The sequence below is a fragment of the Chamaea fasciata genome, unplaced genomic scaffold (genome assembly GCF_029207755.1).
Source record: "Chamaea fasciata isolate MVZ Bird 193981 ecotype frontalis unplaced genomic scaffold, bChaFas1.0.hap1 SCAF_2, whole genome shotgun sequence".
NCBI lineage: Eukaryota > Metazoa > Chordata > Aves > Passeriformes > Sylviidae > Chamaea > Chamaea fasciata.
The window spans coordinates 80,623,450-80,643,683 of record NW_027094087.1 but is presented as its reverse complement, the minus strand read 5'-3'; the positions used below and the strand labels follow the sequence as shown (position 1 = coordinate 80,643,683).

The 20,234-nt window shown below is 35.5% G+C and overlaps 1 protein-coding gene across 1 annotated transcript in view; it reads left to right on the top strand.

The window, feature by feature from the left end:
* Positions 1 to 20,234, top strand: part of NALF1 (NALCN channel auxiliary factor 1) — a 443,602-nt gene that overhangs the window by 405,860 nt on the left and 17,508 nt on the right. The window contains exon 2 of the mRNA XM_066176437.1: positions 19,442 to 19,613. Coding sequence (XP_066032534.1) covers positions 19,442 to 19,613 — 172 coding nt within the window. The remainder of the gene's footprint in view (positions 1 to 19,441; positions 19,614 to 20,234) is intronic.

Sequence of the window (20,234 nt, the reverse complement as noted above, 5' to 3'; positions counted from 1 at the left end):
GTTCTGAGCTTTTCCTTTCCCTAAAACTTAGATAGATCTTCTGGCCTCTTGCCATCTTTTGATATTCCAACCCACAATTTTCCACAATCAGGATTTTCATAAAGGTTGATTAATGCAGACACTCTATCCTTAAATATTTTTCATGTCATTGCTGGTCCACAGAGCATAAAGATACAACATGGGACCAATTAGCTCTATAAGGAAATAGTGCCTAAATGCCTTTAATCCTCATAAAACAGGAGTGCCCAAGAAGAGTGAAGCTCCTGTTCTGGTAACCTCCAGGAAAATGGTTTACTGAGAAATCTCAGCAAGTCAGATTGTCACTATTCTCCAAAATGAGGCTGTCTCACAACTCCGTGCAAAATCAACTTCAATTACAACACAATGTAATATCCCAAATTATCACCTGTTTATTTGAGACTAAGAGTTCTGGAAACAAATAAAGTGGAAAGAATTTATTACAATGTTGAGACTACAACAGTACAAACGAAATAGGTTTTATCTAGTTTGACAAACTTCTGGGAGTTCAGCATGTCATGGACTTCTGACTTTGTGACCAGTTTTCTTGTAACATTTTAACTATATAAGCAGTGCAGGAGTCACCAATTCTGTTACACACAATGGGATTTTTGGTGGTTTAACACCCATAAAACCAGATGACTGTAAACAGATTTTATTTTTAAAACTTAAAAAATTTAAAATTTACCTTAAAATTAAAAAATCAAAATGTAACTTTTAAAAAGTATTTTAGCTCTAGACTTGTCAGTAGTCTGCTTCATTGTTGGATTTTGTCTATTGCAGTTAATCTAAATAGTGTAAGTGGGCCCTGATTCTGATCGGGAATTGTGGTTCCTATACAAGTCTGTGAATAAATAGTAATTAAACATGAGTGCATTTAGTGCTAGTGAACAAGGAAAGAACTGAAAGAAAAATACGAAGCTAAAAATAAAAAATCAGCTAGCACAACACGGCATGGTTGGGTACTAATTTAGTATAGATAAGTCACTAAGAAGGAAAAAATTAGACAGGGGAGATTTGCTGAGTTTCCAAGCAGCTTGTTAGTATTCATGAGAGTGGATCTTTAGTAATTATCATGACACACAGATAGTTCATAGCCTAGATGAAGGATTCTGTGTGTCAATCAGTGAAAATGTAATCACCCCCCAAAAAAGAGACGTCTGAGGCTGGTTTTTGAGATTAACCAACTTTGAAGGAATTTTGAACTTTAGAATTTTTAGAACTTTAATGGCAAAGAAGCATAGGAGCTTAATGTATTATTTTCTCATTCTGCTGAAGAGGACAATTTTGCCACTCTACTCAGCATTTGTCAGGCCATGCCTGAAATACTGTGTTTGATTTCGTTTCCAGTTATACAAAAAGGTTTGGACATGCTAAAAAAGGTCCAGAGAAGGGCATAAAAATGATCAGTGGGGAAACTGCCATAGGAGGAAAAGCTGAAAATCAGCCTTGAGATGAAAAGATTTAATGGAGATCTCTATGGAGACATTACATTTACATGACATTACATTACATTTAATGGAGACATTACTATGTTCCAGTATTTAAAGCATGTTACATTTGTTAAACAGATGGACGCTTCCTGTCATGGTTTAAGCCCAACTGGAAATAAGGTACCATGAAGCTGCTCACTCAACCCTCCCCTCTGCCCCTCACACTAGTGGAATGGGGAGGAGAGCAAAAATAAAACTTTCAGGTTGACATAAGAATAGCCAGATAATTAAAAATAAAGTAAAATACACTGGTAATGGTAAATTCTAGCAATAATGATAATAAATTGGAAGAAGTAGGTAGTGCACAATGCAATTGCTCACCACCAGGTGACCCATGTCAGAATCCCCTTCCCAAACCCAGATCAGCCCCCACTTCAGGGTAACTTCTTCCATTTTACATTCCAGGTATGATGTTCTGTGGTGTGGAACATCCCTTTGGGTCACCTGTCTTGGCTATGCTTCCTCCCAGTTTCTTTTGTGCACCTCCTCACTGGCAGAGCATGACAGGATAAACACAGCTTAGCAAAAGACCAAATCAGAGTGTTATCAACACCATCCTCATTCAAAATCCAAAACATAGCACTGTAACAGCTACTGATAAGAAATTAGCTCTGCCCTAGCTGAAACAAGGACACTTCCTTTTTACAAGGAGTCACTTGGAAAGACAAGGGGTAATGGATACAGGTTACTTCTGGGGAGTTTCCAGTTAAGCGCAGGAGGAAAATTTTTCACAATAAGAAAAATTAGCCATTGGAATAATCTCACCAGTGAAGTGGAGGACACTTAAGATTTGTCTGGAGAGGGTGTTGGGCCATGTTGTCTATTTTGTTGCTAAGAAAGGCGTTACCAGCTGACTATTGGTCTATTAATGTTTTAAGATAATTCACAGGCTTGCCATTGTGCAGATTGCGATCAGCAAGGGTGAGGCTCCTGGCATGAAGAAAAGCAGCTGACCACAGAAAAAAATTATTTGGTTCTGTGTTTTTATCCCATTACATATTCCACAAAATACCATTGTGTACAGCACAAGATGACAGATTATGCTGTCAGTGCTGAGTTCCTAAGATGTTTTCATAAACACAGCATCTGAATTAAAAAAAAAAAAAAAAAGAATAAAACCTGTCATTATGAGGAGAAATCTAGCTTAATCAAAAGGAAAATTAGCTAGATCACAGGCTAGCAGAGAAAGATCTGCAATTACTGTGTTGAGTGCATTTAGGAAAGAGGTATTTTGGAGGAGTCAAAGGAAAGCTACCAGACAAAACGGGTTTTGATTAAGGAACAAATTTCTTAAAAAAGTGACAGGGAAAGCTTAAAAATAGCTATGTTTTCAGAAGTTTTAAAGTGTGTAAATTCCAAACAAATTGGAAGTTCAAAAGTAGTTTCTGGTCTAATTTTAAATAAGGTTCTGTTAATGTTTAAATAAATAATAAGTAGTCTTTGTCTCTTTTAAACTATTTTGATTACATTTTCTATATTTTTCTGCTTTTCTTTTTTCTCAGTCGTTTCTAGGGAATGTCACACAGGAAACATGGTGTATGCTTCTGATGTTCCAGCTGGCCAGAAGCCATCTAAATGTGCAGGTTTAAGCTGCACATTAACTTTAAGTCTATGAATTAACAGTACTGCACAAGAAGACATAAGACTTCCTTACACCTCATTCCCAATTATTCTCTTCTCCCACGCTTGCAATTCACAAGGCTGCATCACAGGTCTAATTCAGCTGAGAATGAAATCAGTAAAAAAGACCCAGTCTTGCAAGGACTTGTATTATAAAATGCTACTCTGTTTTCATTTGTAATTTATCCTTCAGGATTTTTTTTTTATTAAACATTTAAGTTGTCCTTTTAGTATATTAGACACATAACTTCTTACCTTATTTTATTAAACAAAATGGGAAAACCAGACCAAGCATTCCCAATGGTTGCTTTTGTAAGTTTCCCTTAAATTGACTTTGACAACAAATATGAGTGTGGAGTCAACAAGGAATAGAAGCTTACAAAGTCTTCTGAACCTGTAATTATGCTTTGGACACACATAAATAAAGCCAAAACATGATTTATTCACAGTTGTCTCCCACTGAAATTCAGAGTAATTCCTTAGATGGCAACAGTCCACAGGACAACAGTCACTCACAGGGCTTTATACATTAGCCATCCCATCCACAATCCTATTCCCATGGTAGTCAGCAATAGCCTGTGATGAGGAAAAAGCCAGAAATTTCAGAATAAGGCACTGTAAGGCATCCACGCCACCTTGTATGCATCTGCATTTTAGTATCTAATACTGTACGTCTCCTGAAGTAAATCATGTAAGTGCCTTTACATATGCAGATAAAAGCCTAGAAGTTCTTCAAAAAGAGACCCAAGTAGACCTCTGCAAAGTGTCTTAGGTGAACTGAGTTCTGCACTCTGAAGGTCTGCAAAAATATTTTGCTCTAGAAAGTATGCTCTGGCCTTACCTTGGAAAGATCATTTTCTGAATCTTGTTCTCAAGAAAATATTGCTCTCTGACTGCCCATCCCACATATTGCATGGAACAATACTTCCATCTATTATTTCAAAAGTTATATTTTTCAATTTAATTTCTCCTTTGACTCCCATTTCTGGAACATAAAACAAGATCAGAAAATTGTCCCTCCTCTTTACAACTCTTATAATTTTATAGATCTTTTACTTTTTTACCATTTTTTTCCTGAAATTTCATAACTTAAACTTTCAGTCTTTCTTCAGAGGTCCCAATAACAGAAATGCTGTCATCTGTAGTTCCCTGCCTCTCTTTTGTAGTGGGGTTATCTGTTTCTGGGTGGAGTATTTCAGGTAGGCATGTGGCACTGGCTGTGCAGGAGACTTTTTCTATCTCATTTCTCAAGTGTCATAAATCCAACTTGTCTTTTCCACCTGCAACTGCACCGAGCTCACTGAAGAGCAAGATCCAGATAATTTTCCAGGACTGACACATTAAACATAAAATCCCTTATGGTATGCAAGTAGATACAGTTTTCTTCACAAAAATTCTTTTCTTTCAATTCTTCAGCACTGAACTTCAGGAAGTTTTCTGTTCAGCTGAAGCTTAATTTCTTTTTTTGAACTTCATTAACTTTTTTCTTTCAGTACACTTGTTTTCTTTTTTGTTTAGCTTTCTTTCTAATGCATTAATACATTAATAGGCAAAACATTGAATATATATGAAAGTCTGAGACACCCTACTTTAAACTTTTTGGACTGATGAAAACGGGTTTTTTTTCTCTTTTTTTTTTTCCCACTACCCATTTTGTATACGAAACTGTATAAAAACCCTCAAACAATAGTAATTTAATTTTCTTATTACCTTTCTTTAGAGACCTGGTTAATAAGTTTTTGAAAAACTAAATAAATTGCCATCAGGATCACTTTTTTTTTTAATGCTTTGGAGGAGTTTGAATCCATTAGAGAGAGAATTTACCTTTGTAGAGATGATGCTGTTTAGCCTTTCTCATATCACCATCTACATTCAATTTTATTATTCAACTTATAAATTTTAAGCAACTTATTTGCTTTCAGACATGTCTGGGGCTTACTTGTCAGAGAGTTTCTGAATGACAGGGAATCATTCTGAGGCAAAAAGTTAAATATTTTCTACTGTCAAACCTTCTTATCTATTAACTTTTTTTAATGGCAAACTGTACAATTTCTGGGTGCATGTCTGATGTTTTACTCTCAGGCTCTTCGGTAGTTTTCCAACATCGTCTTCTATTTGCTGAGCAAGCTGTAGCAACAACAAATAAAAGTAAATTTGAAGGGCTAAAAATTTTCCCTGATGCTACTGGCCTATGCAAATTGTTGGATGTGTCAGCAAATAGTTACATTCAGACTTGACCCAATGTACCACAGGACATCATCTAAGAAAAACTGCAATGGAGTAAATATTTGAAAATCAGAGAGCAAACAACACTTATTCAAAAAGAAAAAGTTCCCTTTACAACAGCTTGCATAAATACCAGTTTTGCATATCTCAGGTGTGCCCCTAAGAAAAGAGGGGACAAAATTACCGCAATGGTAAAGTCAAATACATATTATGTCATAGAAACAGTGTGGTAGTGATGTAATGTATTCATTACAAGCTCATCCTGTTTCATTTGGGTGTAACTCTTCTACAATATCTCTGTGGAATACACAGTGTCTTTTTGGGTATTGTTAGTGCATACCAATCAGAGCAGGAATACAAATGAATTATGAGAAACACTGAACCCCAAATCCTCTTATTCTCCTAAGATGGCACCAGATTTAACAGAGATCCTCTAAAGGCCTTAAATAAATTGATATTTATATCTAATTTAAATCAAGAATATAGAATTTTCAGAATAATGTCTAAAACTGAGATAGCATCATATAATCAACAGGATCAAATAGAAAGAATTTTATAGCAAACACTGCACATTATGATACTGTGTTTTATCCAGCTTCCCACAAAAGTACTTCACCAAGTAATGAAAGGATTTTGATATTTTAGATAAAAACATATATTTTATCTTATTAAAGATGATTGAAATCAGGCAGAGGAAAAAGAAGAGATATTTCTCTTTATGGAGAAAGCTGCTGGTACAGCGATCCACAGAGCAGTATCACACTCATCATGCAATTAGACAAGATGGGGGGGGGGGGGGGGGTTTAACTGAAAACACTACCTAATATTACCTTTCCTTGAAATTTCCAATTTTCAGTCTAGCATAACAAAACCTTTTTTCTTCCTGGAAGAGGCATGCAGAATGGATTCCAGTATCAGGCACTTTGAAGACAAGTGCCACATCTATTGTAAATACTGTTAAAATCAGCTATTTCTTCTGCAGAACAGTATAGTAGTGCTAAAAGCTGACCCTCTCCTCTCAGGCTGGAATCAATGAGACATTCCTGGATCTTCTCTGGAAACTCTCAAAGCACAGCAAAGTTTGTAGGAAATAGACCTATTTTTTCCTTCCAAAAACTTCCAGGCACTGATATGAGGATAGGTTAGACTACTGCTAACACAGAAAATGTTTGGGAAAAATAAACAAGTACTTGTGTTTTGGAAATGCAGGAGAAAAAAGGAGGAAAACAAGAAAAAAATTAGATAAGAAGAGAAAATAACTACATCATTCATATCTTCTTGACAACTGAGTGAAGCAAATACGCTCCAGTTGAGCAAAAGAACAGCTTTTATCAATTAGAAAGGCTAGTGACATCACTTGTTTCAGGGACACCAGAAGTGGGTTTATTTGTCTGCTTGCTTAACAGCTTTGTATTCTGCACCCATGATTAACTTGTGGTCTCACTCTTGAGCATTCAATGAAAACTTGTGTAGTCTATGAGCTCTCAAAGACTGCAGATTATAGCTAGCAATACCTGTAGACTATGCACCAATCCCATCATCAGAAAATTCTTGAGAATTTTTTTTTTGCTACTAAATCTCAAATCTCATGATCTGAATCTAAACCTTTCTCAAAGTGATACCAATCTCACTTTGTCCTAGAGAAAGCCTGATAGAGCCCCTCTTCCACTATGTATAAGGCATGACCACTGGTCTGGCACCCAGAATCAGGTAGAAGTTGCAGATCTGTCTTGTCTTCAATGGAATCGTAATTACATACCTCTTTTTTGTTTTGTTTTGGGTTTTTTGTTATTGTTGTTTTTTGTTTGTTTGTTTAGGGTGTTTTTATGTTGTTGTTTGTTGTTTTTTCTGATTGACCCATAAGCAAGATTTAGTGGATTAAACTGATGAAGAACCATTACAAATTTAGTGGATATAAAATATATATTAGATTTTAAGTGGTAAAACCTGATAGATTTAAGTATTTGAATAGTCATTTCTAGCACCAATAGCACTTGAAAATTTCCACTTTAATCTCTGAATGTCACCAAGAATATCCAGCAATAATCTCTGATTTTAATATGGCTCTTAATGGTAGAAAATTTACCTGACAGAGATTTAATTTTGTGTTTAACTGCATCAGTCATCTCTGTCTACAGGCATGTTACTTTATATAAGTGCAGTGCTTGAACAACTGGATAGTCTTAGCTATCTTAAAATTTATTTTGCTTATCATTATATATGAGCAAATGTAGCAGAAAGAATCAAAAATACACCTTAAATTCTCTCCACGGTTAATCCAGTAAAAAAAAAAAAAAATACACCCTATTAATCAAGACCCTGTTAATGAAGTATAAATTTCAAAGGCATATATGGAGAAAAAGCACAAAATGCTTTAAAAAGCAATATGAGTTTCCTAATGTGGTTAAAGGTTTGAAGTCTCATAAACACTGTGTTATATGGTATAAAAGCTCTGAATCCTGAAGTTATAGACGTAAGTTGTCACTGGGGGCAAAGGTGTAGAGAGTTAGGACAAACCCTTAAATAGACACGTGATGCTTCCAAATCATCTGTGAAAAGGAAAGTGAGATTTTGTTGAAGTCTCTATGCTGGTAATTATCAGATTGGCAGATGAAACAGTAAAATGTATGTGAGAGTTGCCCCTTGCTATGTTATCCCCTATGATGACAAGCAACATTCTGCTGTGGCAAATATTTATTCCCTTGCAGTGCCATCCCAGACTGGGGAAAATCGTCACTTGAGACATCTGCTTTTGGATGAGCTTATTGCTGAGCTAAAATATGACCTCTTTGGAGACCAGGTTTTGCCCTCCAAAAAAATATGAATTAACACTTGCATGGTCACAAGTTGTCATGGCTCTGATTGCAACGTCATATATATTCCCATCTTTCCCAAATCTGGCTACCTGGGCTCAGCTTTTGATGCAGCTATGTGGCCTTGAACCAGAGCTATGTGAGAAAAAAATGTGAGAGGGAAAGCCTCCTTTCCTTGAGAGCTGCTTTTCAGCTCAGCTACTCACTCTCTTCAGATGTCTGGATGTCTCACTTCAGTGTCATAACAACAGAATGCAACTCTGAGGTCTTCATGTCAATCTGTAAATTAAGTAGGCAAAGTAGCATGACTCTAGGACATTGAGTGTAACAATGTTGAATAGTGCAGTGAAGTCTCTTTCCCTGTTCTTGCAGGAAGAATTGTCTAGAGAAAAAAATAAGGACAATCTGCTTTGCCTCTAGATAATTTACAATATAATAAAGTTATCTTAATAGGTTCAATTAACCATAATTAAAATAAACTTGATACAGTGAAATATATCAAGTGAAAATATACTTGATATCTGTGATACAAATGATATTATTAGAAACTGCACCATACCTGGCTCCTTTCTTAGTTTTAAGTTCCGGAGGTCTTTTATCTTTTTCTTTTTTTTTTTTTTTTTTTAATATATTTCAGACCCTAAAACATTTGTCTTATGTCTGGTGCCTAAGAAATTTTCTTCTTTCTACTGAATACATTATCTCCATTTCTTTAGATTTTGTCATCTTATTTACTGAATTTTCATAGAATCAAAAATCAAGAATTAGCACATAGACTATGCTGAGGTCAATAAACCTCCATTTGGGTTATTGAGTCTGACTCCTGACCCTGCACAGGACAGCCCAAAAATCACATCATGGAGCATTGTTCTTGAACTCTGTCAGGCTGGCACTTGATCTCCTCCCTGGGGAGCCTGTTCAATACTCAATTAACCCCTGGGTGAAAAACCTTTTCCTGATATCCAGCCTAAATGACACAGCTTCATGCTGCTTCCTCAAGACCTGTCACTGGACACCTCAGGAAGAGATCAGCATCTGCCCCTCTACTCCCGCATGATCAAGATAAAAATTCAATATTGAAATTGAATGAGTTTTATACTTAAACAAGTTACAATTTCAAATGGAAAGAGAAATTTGAGGCATTGGACACTTTTTCTCTGTGTATGTTTATATCAGCTTATGGCAAGTCCCCTCATCTGCCAGGAGTCCGCTGTGGCTTTTGCAAGTTGGTTGGAAGCCCTCAGAACCCAAAAGGGATTCTCTCTTCTGAGAGATGATGGAGATTAGAAGGGAGTAAAAATCAGATCCTTAATTTGAGAAAGCAAAGGATATAAAGACTCTCCTTATCTCCTGCATACACTGTTAATCAGTGTATCAATCTTCTGAGTACTGTCATGGTGAGCTGATTTACACAGACTACTCTCACTTCAGAAAAGAAGTAGAGCAGAATTAAACAAAAATACTTTCAAGCCTTAACAGATCGCTTGGTTCATGAATTCAGATGTAATTTTAGAAGGCTGTAAAACATTAAAAGAGGCTCCTGACCATTGTGAGCTGACTTGAAATCAGTGAATCTTAATTTTTTTCTGGGAAGGCTGACTAGACATTTTAAAGATTATTATTTTGGGATTTTTTTATCATAAGAACATTTTAATGTAGTTTATGATTAGATGGGATACTACTCACAAAATCAAAGATTAGTGCCTTCTTTTTTTTTTTTTAAGATTACTTATTTCCATAATGAGTTATTTAATCTTCAGTTTTCTTTAAGCTCACCCAAAGGAATGTTTATGATCTTCAAAAGAAAGCTTTCTTGCTATATTAAGCAACAGCTAAAACTGAATTCTGATACAGAGGATGAGTTCAGGTTTTAGGGCATTATAAAACAATGGTGGTGAAGTTAATCATCATGATGACCTCAGTTGATTGGATGGCTAATCACCAGAAAGACAGGACTGGTGGATCAGGTTTTTTCACATTTTTGCCTTGCAGAAACTTGATTTATTTTGGCAGATAGAAACATTATAGATCTCTCCTATTGCCTATACACTTTCTCCTTAAGGTTACCAAAGTGAGACATTGATATCATCTCCTCTGCAGTGTCTCCTGAAAGAGAGAAGACATCAAATCAAAGAAACATGCTTCTCTTAGGAGCCAGCATATTTGCATCTTTCAGTTCATCGTTTCCAGTATAAACAACAAAGATGTGAGAAGAGCAGCTTGCTATTCCACATCTGTATTTCATTAAAAGAAATTTTGTTACATAGCTTATGAACTGAAGCTGAGATCAACAATATTCTGGCAAGTAAGTTTCAACGTTGGTTTACTTTTTCTCTGTCTTCAGATAAAATAGCGTGTGCATCTTTCACATGAAATTATTCATATAATGGGTAAAAAGGGAAAGAAAGAAGTATGTCTATTTAATTATAGAAACACCAAAAATTTTTGCCTTTTAACAAAATAATTTGCACTCTGTGGCCTCAAGATCTTCTGAATAAATATTAAAATATTTATCTTATGATATTCCATCCACACAAATACAGAAAACATTCATTATAATAAAATACAAAAAAAATCAAAGGTTAAAAAACCTAAAAAACAGATGTGTTTGTTCCCAATTTACAATTAAACTTCAGGCATAAGCATCAATAATACGAAATAGACATTCTCATTTCCTGGTACAGTCTTACAAAGCACGGAATTTTAAAAATACGCATAGACTGGAATAACTGGAAAATATAATATCTTTTGTACAGACATTGTTGATAATTTTTTATTCATTCTGGATCAGATTAAAAAAAAATCAAAATCTAAATTCTTCAGAAAAAAAAAAAAGGTGGGGGTAGGAATGAGAGTTGGTGTGAACGCATATACAAAACAACTTCTCCAACAAGCAGAACACCTAGGAGTCAATATCAATAAATAAAACAAAATAATGTGACATGCATTTAAATGAATGGTTTATGAGGAATGTTTGGGTGCACAAATAGAATGAGAATAGTTTATCTGGAAAGAAATATTTGAAACCTAATGCAAAATAATTCCCTAGTCAAAATTATTTGATTTTGACAGTACTAAAATAAAATGAAAATTATAAGTCATGAAAAAAAAATCTCTTTTTATAAACTGTTCCTATAAGATATCTTATTTTCAGCAACCCACATATTTGAAAGCCACTTGTTATACCTTTCCTACTGCACATAGTGAAGAATGTTTCATTACTGATGGTACCGCTGATACTCATTGGCAAAGATACCTTATGGAGTGTACTGTTCCCTCCTACGTGGTCACTGTTGCTGCATTATTTGTGTGCTTTGCCAGCCCTATCGTGAGGCTGCTCAAAGTCTCAGAATGGGACTGGAAACAAAGCCCAGCAAAAGAGAAATGCCAACAGCAGTCCTCCAACTCTCAGGGGCAGAAGGCTCTCTATAAAAGCTGATTTTTATTCTTATAGTACACATGCAAAATGCAGTCTTCCTGAAGTCACACTGCCCTTAATGCTCAAAAATAAAAAGGTTCCTTGGGGAGTCCACATTTGTAATGCTACTGTTGTCAAACTTAATCAGGTTTTGTATCAGTTAGCCATCTATATTTTGGTTGCACAGTCTATATAAAATGCACTTGTATGCTATCTAACAGACATCTATGCTTGTAAAACATGATATCTCAGGTCCTAAGGCACAAAGCAGACACTGAGACTAACCTTAGTGTTTCCTAAGGAAGATGTACTGCCTCTCAAACCAACACATAATACCATGGTGACCCAAGTATAAAAAGCTTTTTAGAGGTTGCATTTCTCAGCTGTAGCATTGCTTTGCTGCTGTAAAACACATAATATTTGAAGTGACTTTTACAGAAAACTATTAATCACTGGGAGCACTAGGTGTGCTCCTCTGAGGTTCCTCATTGCTACATAAAATCCATAATTGCAATCTCATCCCCCTATTTCCTATATATAGTGTTTAATATATTCATCTTTTGCCTGGTCAGTGTTCAGGCACAGTTCTAAGTGAATGAGTGAATATCTTTATTTGTGGAAGTAAGGGTTTAAAAGGTTTTTTAGTTTTTGCTGGTAGGTTTTCTCCAACTCTGTTATTGACAACACTTCAGCTCATGAAGTATTACTACTGTTCTTAACACCCACACCTTGAGATTGTGGAATACTAAAAAAAAAAAAAGAAAAAAAAAGAAAAAGAAAAGGCTAAAATGAAGCAAAGGAAGTTAGGCTGAAGCAGATACTTTAATAATATTTCATAGAAATGTTGAAATGAGGACTCTCAAGACACAACATTATTGGCTGTGATAAAGTCACAGAATACCATATAGGCTACAATTCATCCAGGCTCAACAACAGCAAAAAAAGAAAATAAACCATGGGAGTTAAACATATGGCCTAACTTTAAATGCACATATAATGCCTTTAAATAGTTCAAACATGAGTCAGGCAAAGATTAGGCATGTGAAATAGACATCACCCTTTGCATATAAGAGGTACCTTCTGTACTAGAATCTTTAGGGTTACAGAAAATCTTATGCTATAGCTGAGGCTGACAGGGAACAGGTCTCATTGTCCATATGCAGCTTCTTCATTGTCAATGAGCAAACATGTACCAGGCACCACTAAGGTAAAATGCATTAAAATTTGAAGGTCACATCACTATTCATTTTTAAATGAATGTTGCTTCTCCATCCAGTTCTGCTGAAAAAGCTCAGCTTACGTAACAGGTTATTCCATTAATATTCTTGGAAAAATTAATTAATTAGTCAGTCACAACCTGAGGTACTCCTGAGTATATATAACAACTGCAGAATTTATCTCAAAATACTCACAGACTTTGGGACAAGATGAGTTGGAATCATATCACACTTTCTGAATGCAATTCCTTTATCCCAATAAGGTACAATTTCCTGATGTCATTGAAAGTGTCACTGATCAAAACACCTCTCTAGCTCATAAGGGGCCTCTTCCTTTCCAACTGGTATTTGAAATAATTCAGTTGTTCTCTCTTTGAAGAATTCATATTCACAGTGAGGAATGGATATGGCTGCAAAAGATCAGTTAAAAGCAGTTAAAATTTATTTTTATTCAGAAAAAATGTACCATTTTGAGAGAGAGAATTTCTGTTGTCACTTCTCTCTTCCTTCTTTCTTTCCCTCCCGCCATCCTCCACATTTACACAGTAAAAACTATATGATGAATTTTAAGTTCCATTTTTTGGGTTATTATGATAGCCCAGACAATAACATCAAATTTTCCTCAGTAAGGAAAAAAATCTTTTCTACGGAAAATGGTTAAAGTACTTCCTGGAAATGGCAGTTGGAAATAACAGGGAAAGGGGCAGAAGCAAGCTGAATTCATCTCTTGAAAACCAGGAAGAAATGACTTTCATAGACAATGAAACTGATTGAGCTTTTCCATTCTGTTCTACTGACACCTCTCATGCAGTGTGACTCAGATGATTAAGGCTACATACTCAATCTGTTTTGACAGAACTTAGGTTATCCAGAATCACATGTATTGTGTGTGTATGGGTGAGTGAGAATTAGATGGGGAGGAAGGGTGACTGTGGGCATACATGTATTTATATTCCCATTGGTTTTGTAGTCTTAGAAAATAGAATCATGGAATCATAGAACCACATAATCATAGAACCAGAGAATCATAGGGTGGCCTGGGTTGAAGGGGACCTTAAAGGTCATCTTGTTAAAATAATTTCTGTGCAGTTGCCCAGCCAGTCGGAAGTCTGCTAGTGTATTGACCAGGGCTATAGTCAGCCAATGCACTGTTCTATGCAGCCTTTCTGTCCACAATGCGGGGCAGCAGCTCCTAAATCCTCTCTAGGGAATTAATGTAACAGTATTAACTGAGAACTCTGTCTGGTTGCCTTTCAAGCCCAGAAAGAATAACTCAGACACTGTCTAAGCTCATGTATGATATGAGATACAAAATATCCAAAAAAAAGACAATACCGGGACTGCCTGTCTCCACAGAGACAAAAATAAGTGTTCCTCCTAATGTCCTGAGAGAAAAAGCACACAATGTGCCCTTTCAGTTTCTCAAAATTCTCCACACACACACACACACACACACACACACTTGCTTTTTTTGTGTTAACTCTGAATCCTTTTATTATTTCTAATGATTTGACAAGTAGATGCAGTTTAGTGTCTAGTGTGTTTGTGATGCTTTCATTCTTCAAATTGCTGAACCTAGTTATTTGTGTTGGGTTATTGACCACTGAACTAATAAAATATTTTTTCTGCTTGAAACTTGTGCAGTAGAAATAAAATGAATGCCAAATAATAAATTATTCTGCCCAATTGATAATAAGCTTTTATCACAATATTATTCATAATTCAAAACTACCAAGAAGATTTTGATGATCATCATTCTAGATAGGCACTCAGACATATGAATATAGGTATAAAAAGCCAGCATTGATTCATACACTTTTTCAACAGTGCAAACTTAATATTTTTTTCCTACGGGTACAAAGTAAGGCAAATATAATTTACTCAAGTGAGAAAAACTGGCATTAAATCTTCCTGAGATTTTATATCTATGCTTCTGTACATGAAAAATTACTTTATTCTTATGTGTTACTTCTATCTTGCAATCACAGTGTCTCATGTAATAGCCAGGATTGTATCTCTTTCAAATGTGGTGTCTAAAGTTATGTTGATGGCAAAGAGATGAGATATTTAGACATATTCCGCTATTTAGTCCATGTATGTGGTTGCCATGATGCATCAATAATCCAATTTATCTTAGTTCTTTCCCTTGTTAAAAAAGAGTAAAAACAAAACCAACAGAAAAACATGAAGGTCTTCTCTGTTCTTTGAGTTTGATTTGCCAGATTTCTGTTGGGAACGATGATATTTCAAAGATTTCAATCATCTCCCAAGTCAGTTCAAAACACAAGACTATTAAAATTTTTTTCTACATTATATATATGCAACATGTAAGATCATAATGCATAGAAAAAATTGTAATTCTAAAAAATCACTAATCTTCTTCATGTGTTAATTTTGTTTGGTTTTGGTAGCTTGACTTCAATGAATAAAGTATCTATTAATAAAAAATATTTTGTCTTCTAAAAATCTGACTTTTTTTGTTAATCACTAGATTTCCTCTTTTTTTTTTTCTTCAAGACTATTGGCAATTGTTTATTCTTATACTTTCTTTCAAATATATGTATCTTTCCTAGTTTATAACTCAGGTTAGATCAGTTTTTGTCAGGAGTTATTTTTTAGCTTTGTTTCCTTTAGATGAGGATATAATAGCTGTTTTATTGACTTGAATCTTGAGAAAGTGCATGTTTTGAAAGAGCAAGAATTCTGCTCTAAAAGATTTTACTTAATGAAAAAGCTAGAGGATTTTTCCTCCCTCTGGCCTATTTAACACATGGTTTCCCCACATACCCTTTCCATCTTTTCCACTGACACAATGAAAATTATATAGGAAAACACTAATAGAATTTAACTAATACTTAAATTTTTTATATGAAGTTTTTTATAAGATAAATATTTATTGTGTTCATAAATGTTTGATTTTAGCTATTGATGTTCTTTAAGAAGGAAAAAACTCTCATATTGAAGCATATTTTGTAAAGTGTACACCACACTCAATATACAGGCCAATGTGTATTTCACTGGTAATTTCAGGCATTGCTACATAATGCATGTTTTAAGACTGAAAATCAGCATTTTGGACTTGCTAGGAGGTAGAGTAAATTCCAAACCAAAAAAATCTGGGTAAAAGAAGAATACTGGCCAATCGAAGGCCATAATACCTGCTTTACTATTACAAAAACTTCAAGAAATTTCAGTTCCAGATTACAGACTTCTAAAGCTAAAAAGCTGCCTCTCATTGTCCCTGAAACAGAGAAAAAACTTTGTCCTGCTCTGGATCTTCTTACTTAACTGGGTCAGCCACGGGACTCATGCAAATGCTGTTGAGCAGAGTTATATGAACAAATAAGAGATCAATTCTCCCACTTCTGTACTCCTTCTTGGGTAACACATATTTAAGCATGAAAGTAAGATGTCTGTGTAAAACCTTTGGTACCTAGAAAGTCCAGGAAAGGTAGGAGAGATTATTTGGGATGTTTTCTAGGAAAGCAGACATTTAAACCATGTCTGTAGTGGTAAGAGCAGAGAGGTCTACCTCTCTTCTGGTCTACCAGCTAACCCAGCACAGCACAACTGCAAACACCTACACCATTTTCATTTTTCTCCAGAAAAAGACAGAACTGCTTACTGGGTGCAGTTCTTGGCATACACCTTTTTCCAGACAGTGGCTGAGCACTCTCTGAAAATGTAGAAATTAACACCAGCCAATGCTGTGAGGGCAGTGGACCGACAGATAGACACCATGAATGAGCCTTGTCTAGGAGTTTACGTAGCCTTACGAGGTAAAACAGAGTAAAAGAGAACTAGAATGTTAAAAATATCAATACAGACTATAGACAAGTTTGAAATCAACTGCAGGGCAAAGAAAACAAGGAAGGATACAGAGTGGGAGGCATTCATCTGAGAAACAGATGTCAGGAAAAGGTATACTCATGTATTCTTTAGAAATACAGACAAGAATTCAAAAGTAATTTTGAGACAAAGCTGAGAGTTGTGAATCAGAGCAGGAAGATGATGTGTATGAACAGAGATTGGATACACAAAAATCTTCAAAGAAGCCCACAATTGCATTATTTACTTCTGCTTCTGAATAAACATTTTCTGTCTTGCTTCAGTAGATACATGGTTTTGCTCATTTTTTTTTTTTTACTGTGGATGGTGTACTGTTCCTAAAACATGATATACACTTTCAAATAAGAGTTGTAAACCAACTTACTTCTATTAGATCTATTTTATTAAGAGAACATGTGGGTTCATACTAAACTGGTCTAAGATCAGGAAAGAACCTCTGTGAATGTATAACTGTTACCAAACCCAGCATTCCTGTTTCCAAACAATTGACTCTGATTACTAATTAAAAAAAAAAAAAACAAACCAAAAAACAACAACAACAACAACAACAAAACAACAAAAAAAACAAACAACAACAACAACAACAACAACAAAACCACAAAAAAAAAAAAAAAAACAAAAAAAAAAAAAAAAAACACCCAAAAAAACCCCAAAAAACTATTGCTTTATTTCACCTGACCTTGAATCCTGTATGCAGTTTTGGGTACCACACCATAAGAAAGACATAAAGGTATTAGATAGCATCCAAAGGAGGGCAACAAAGATGGTGAAGGGCCTTGAGGAGAAGCCCTATGAGGAGTGGCCTGTTCAGCCTGGAGGAGGGTGAGGAGAGACCTCATTGCAGTTACAACTTCCTTGTAAGGGGAAGAGGAGGGGCAGGCAGTGGCTTCTTCTCTGAGGTGACAAGTGACAGGAGCCATGGGAACGACCTGAAGCTGTGTCTTGAGGAGGTTTAGGTAGGAAAAGGTTCTTCACTGAGAGGATGTTTGGGCACTGGAACAGGCTCCCCAGGGAAGTGGTCACAGCACCAGCCTGAGAGAGTTCAGGAGGTGTGTGGACAATTCACATGGAGTGGCTTTTGGGGATAGTCCTGAGCAGGGCCAAGAGCTGAACTCAATAATCCTTGTTGGTCTTTTCCAATGCAGTATTTTCTGTGATTTTGTGATTTATTGTTGCACATGTCAGTAAAGCAAGTGAAACATCGGAAATGTGGTGGGTGATGTAACCAGCAGTGGGAAAACCACTTTCTGTTTAAAAGTTTAAGAACAAAAGGTACACACATTTCCTGGTCTTCCTTCTCATTAATAATTTACTGTGGAGTAGAAACCCTAGTAACCAATTAAAATTGAATTTGCAATGAAAAAAACTTGCCCTGCAGAATGCAGTAGGCAAAAAACTGCTATCAAGAGATAATAACAAACCATTGATTAGAGATAAAGTGTTCATTTTATCACCTAGCAACCTTACTCATACCTGACAATGTTGCAAACAATCTAAAACAAAAGTTAGGTGATTCTGGGGCTACTACATTGAAATTATTTCTACAATTTATGCTGCTATTGACATTAATAAGATTATAACCAATGAGATGAAACATGCTGAAATAAAACCAAACTCTCATCTAGATTGGTCATTTCAGGTATCATTTTTTTAACTTTCTCTGCCTAAATTTTGATCTATAGCTTTTTTTATTACATCATTACTAGAAAGAATGGAAATAATCCACTGATTATATTGGCTTTCAATCTAGGTGTAATGAAAGGTAGCTACTAGGATTTTCAGATAACTAAAAAATACAAAAAAGGATTTTTTTTGTTTGTTTTCATGTAACAACCTAGATACCAAGTACCTACACAGTAAATAATGTACTCCAAAACAGTTACGTGGAAAATAAAATGGAGACCAAGGAAAGAGAGATCTCTGTACTCAGTCACACAGGTTTTTCATCACCTTTATAGCCTGGTGTCCAACTTAATTTTATATGAAACTTTTCCCTGCCCAAAAGAGTTAAATACTAATAACAAACATCATTGTTTGGAAGATAAAAGGTAGCAAAAATTAAAATCAGCATCTGTATTTTACTTTTCTGTTTAAATGGTGACAGTAATTGCAATAATCACATGTCCTGCATCCACAGCTATACAGCCTCAGATAAGTGCATCTTTAAGGTGCTCCTTTTTACCACCCAAATGTAGACATTGGTTTTCACTGTGGCAGATTTATGCCCTAGTCTATAGCTGTTGGTGTCCAGGTACCCTTTTGCATGTTTTAATGCTGTGGACTGGATAAGGTTTTATTTGAAGGGAAGCAGCACCATCTATTGCAACTTGATAGCTTAGCTCTAGATGATATAAAAACAGACTTGGCCTGAGCCCAGTTTTCAACTCTTTCTTGCATGCACTTTCATAAATTTGTCCTTGTCCAGCTTCAAATGAGATTAGCATCTCACTTAGTATATGGTGGTGCAGGGACAGGGCTGTGTTCCATGCATGCACACATCTAATAAAAAGTCACATCTAAGAGACATAACTGTTTACAAACTAAGGTAATATAATAGCATAATCCTATTCCTGAGTAACTGTTGCTTTTAAATGACTTGGCTAGAGTTTTTGTTTCTGAAGTGGGAGGACAGTCAAAAGTTAAGAGTATATTTTTTCCCAGGTGATACTCTCTCAAAATTTTCTTCCAAAAGAAGCATTAATGTAGGTGTGCAGTACAGTATGTTCTTCTAATAATGACAGTGCTATTGTCATCCATCTATATTTCTGGTTCTTCTCTTTTTTCCAGACTGTCTACAAAGCCTGGCTCTGTTCCCAGTATTTTGAAGTCACACAGTTTCACTGCAGCAACAGAATTCCTTGCAAGCAATACTGTTTGGAGGTTCAAACGAGGTGTCCCTTTATATTACCAGACAATGATGATGTCATCTATGGAGGACTATCAAGTTTCATCTGTACAGGTATAGTATAGAAAAACTAATTTCACTTTTTTTCATAAGTCTAAATATCATGGATTTAGTGGTCACTCTGAGAGCCTGAAGGTATTCCACATCAGAAAGATTAGTTGGGGGTGTGCTAGGATTTGAGCTCAGATCTAGTATTGCAGTTATGTTACAGCCTGCCAGTCATCAGCTTTACAAAAAAAAATTGGTAGAGAAAAAAAAATGTTCTGGTTATTTTTTACACTTAATAATTTGGTGGAGGATTTCTTTTACTTCAAGTCATGTAATACTCAGAGTAAAGAGGTTGCATGCAATATTCAGAGAAAAGAGAAAAAGGCAGGTCTAGTTTTCAGCATATTCACCTTTGTCTGCCTGTATTCTTATGCCAGATGAATCAAGAATCTGAAGCACAGCATTCAAAATTGTGCAGCAGCTCTCAGAAAGTGTTTGAGACAAGATCTTTCAAAAGTGAAGAAATTTAAGAATCAGTTGTTCACCTGTGAAAAACTGATCTCTGTTTCCTATTGAGTCTGGTTATATTTTATGATTTTTTTTTTTTTAATTTTAAAAGGTATTGCTAATGTATATCTCAGGTATCACAGATATTTCTTTCAGGAATAAATGCGAGTCATCCTGTGG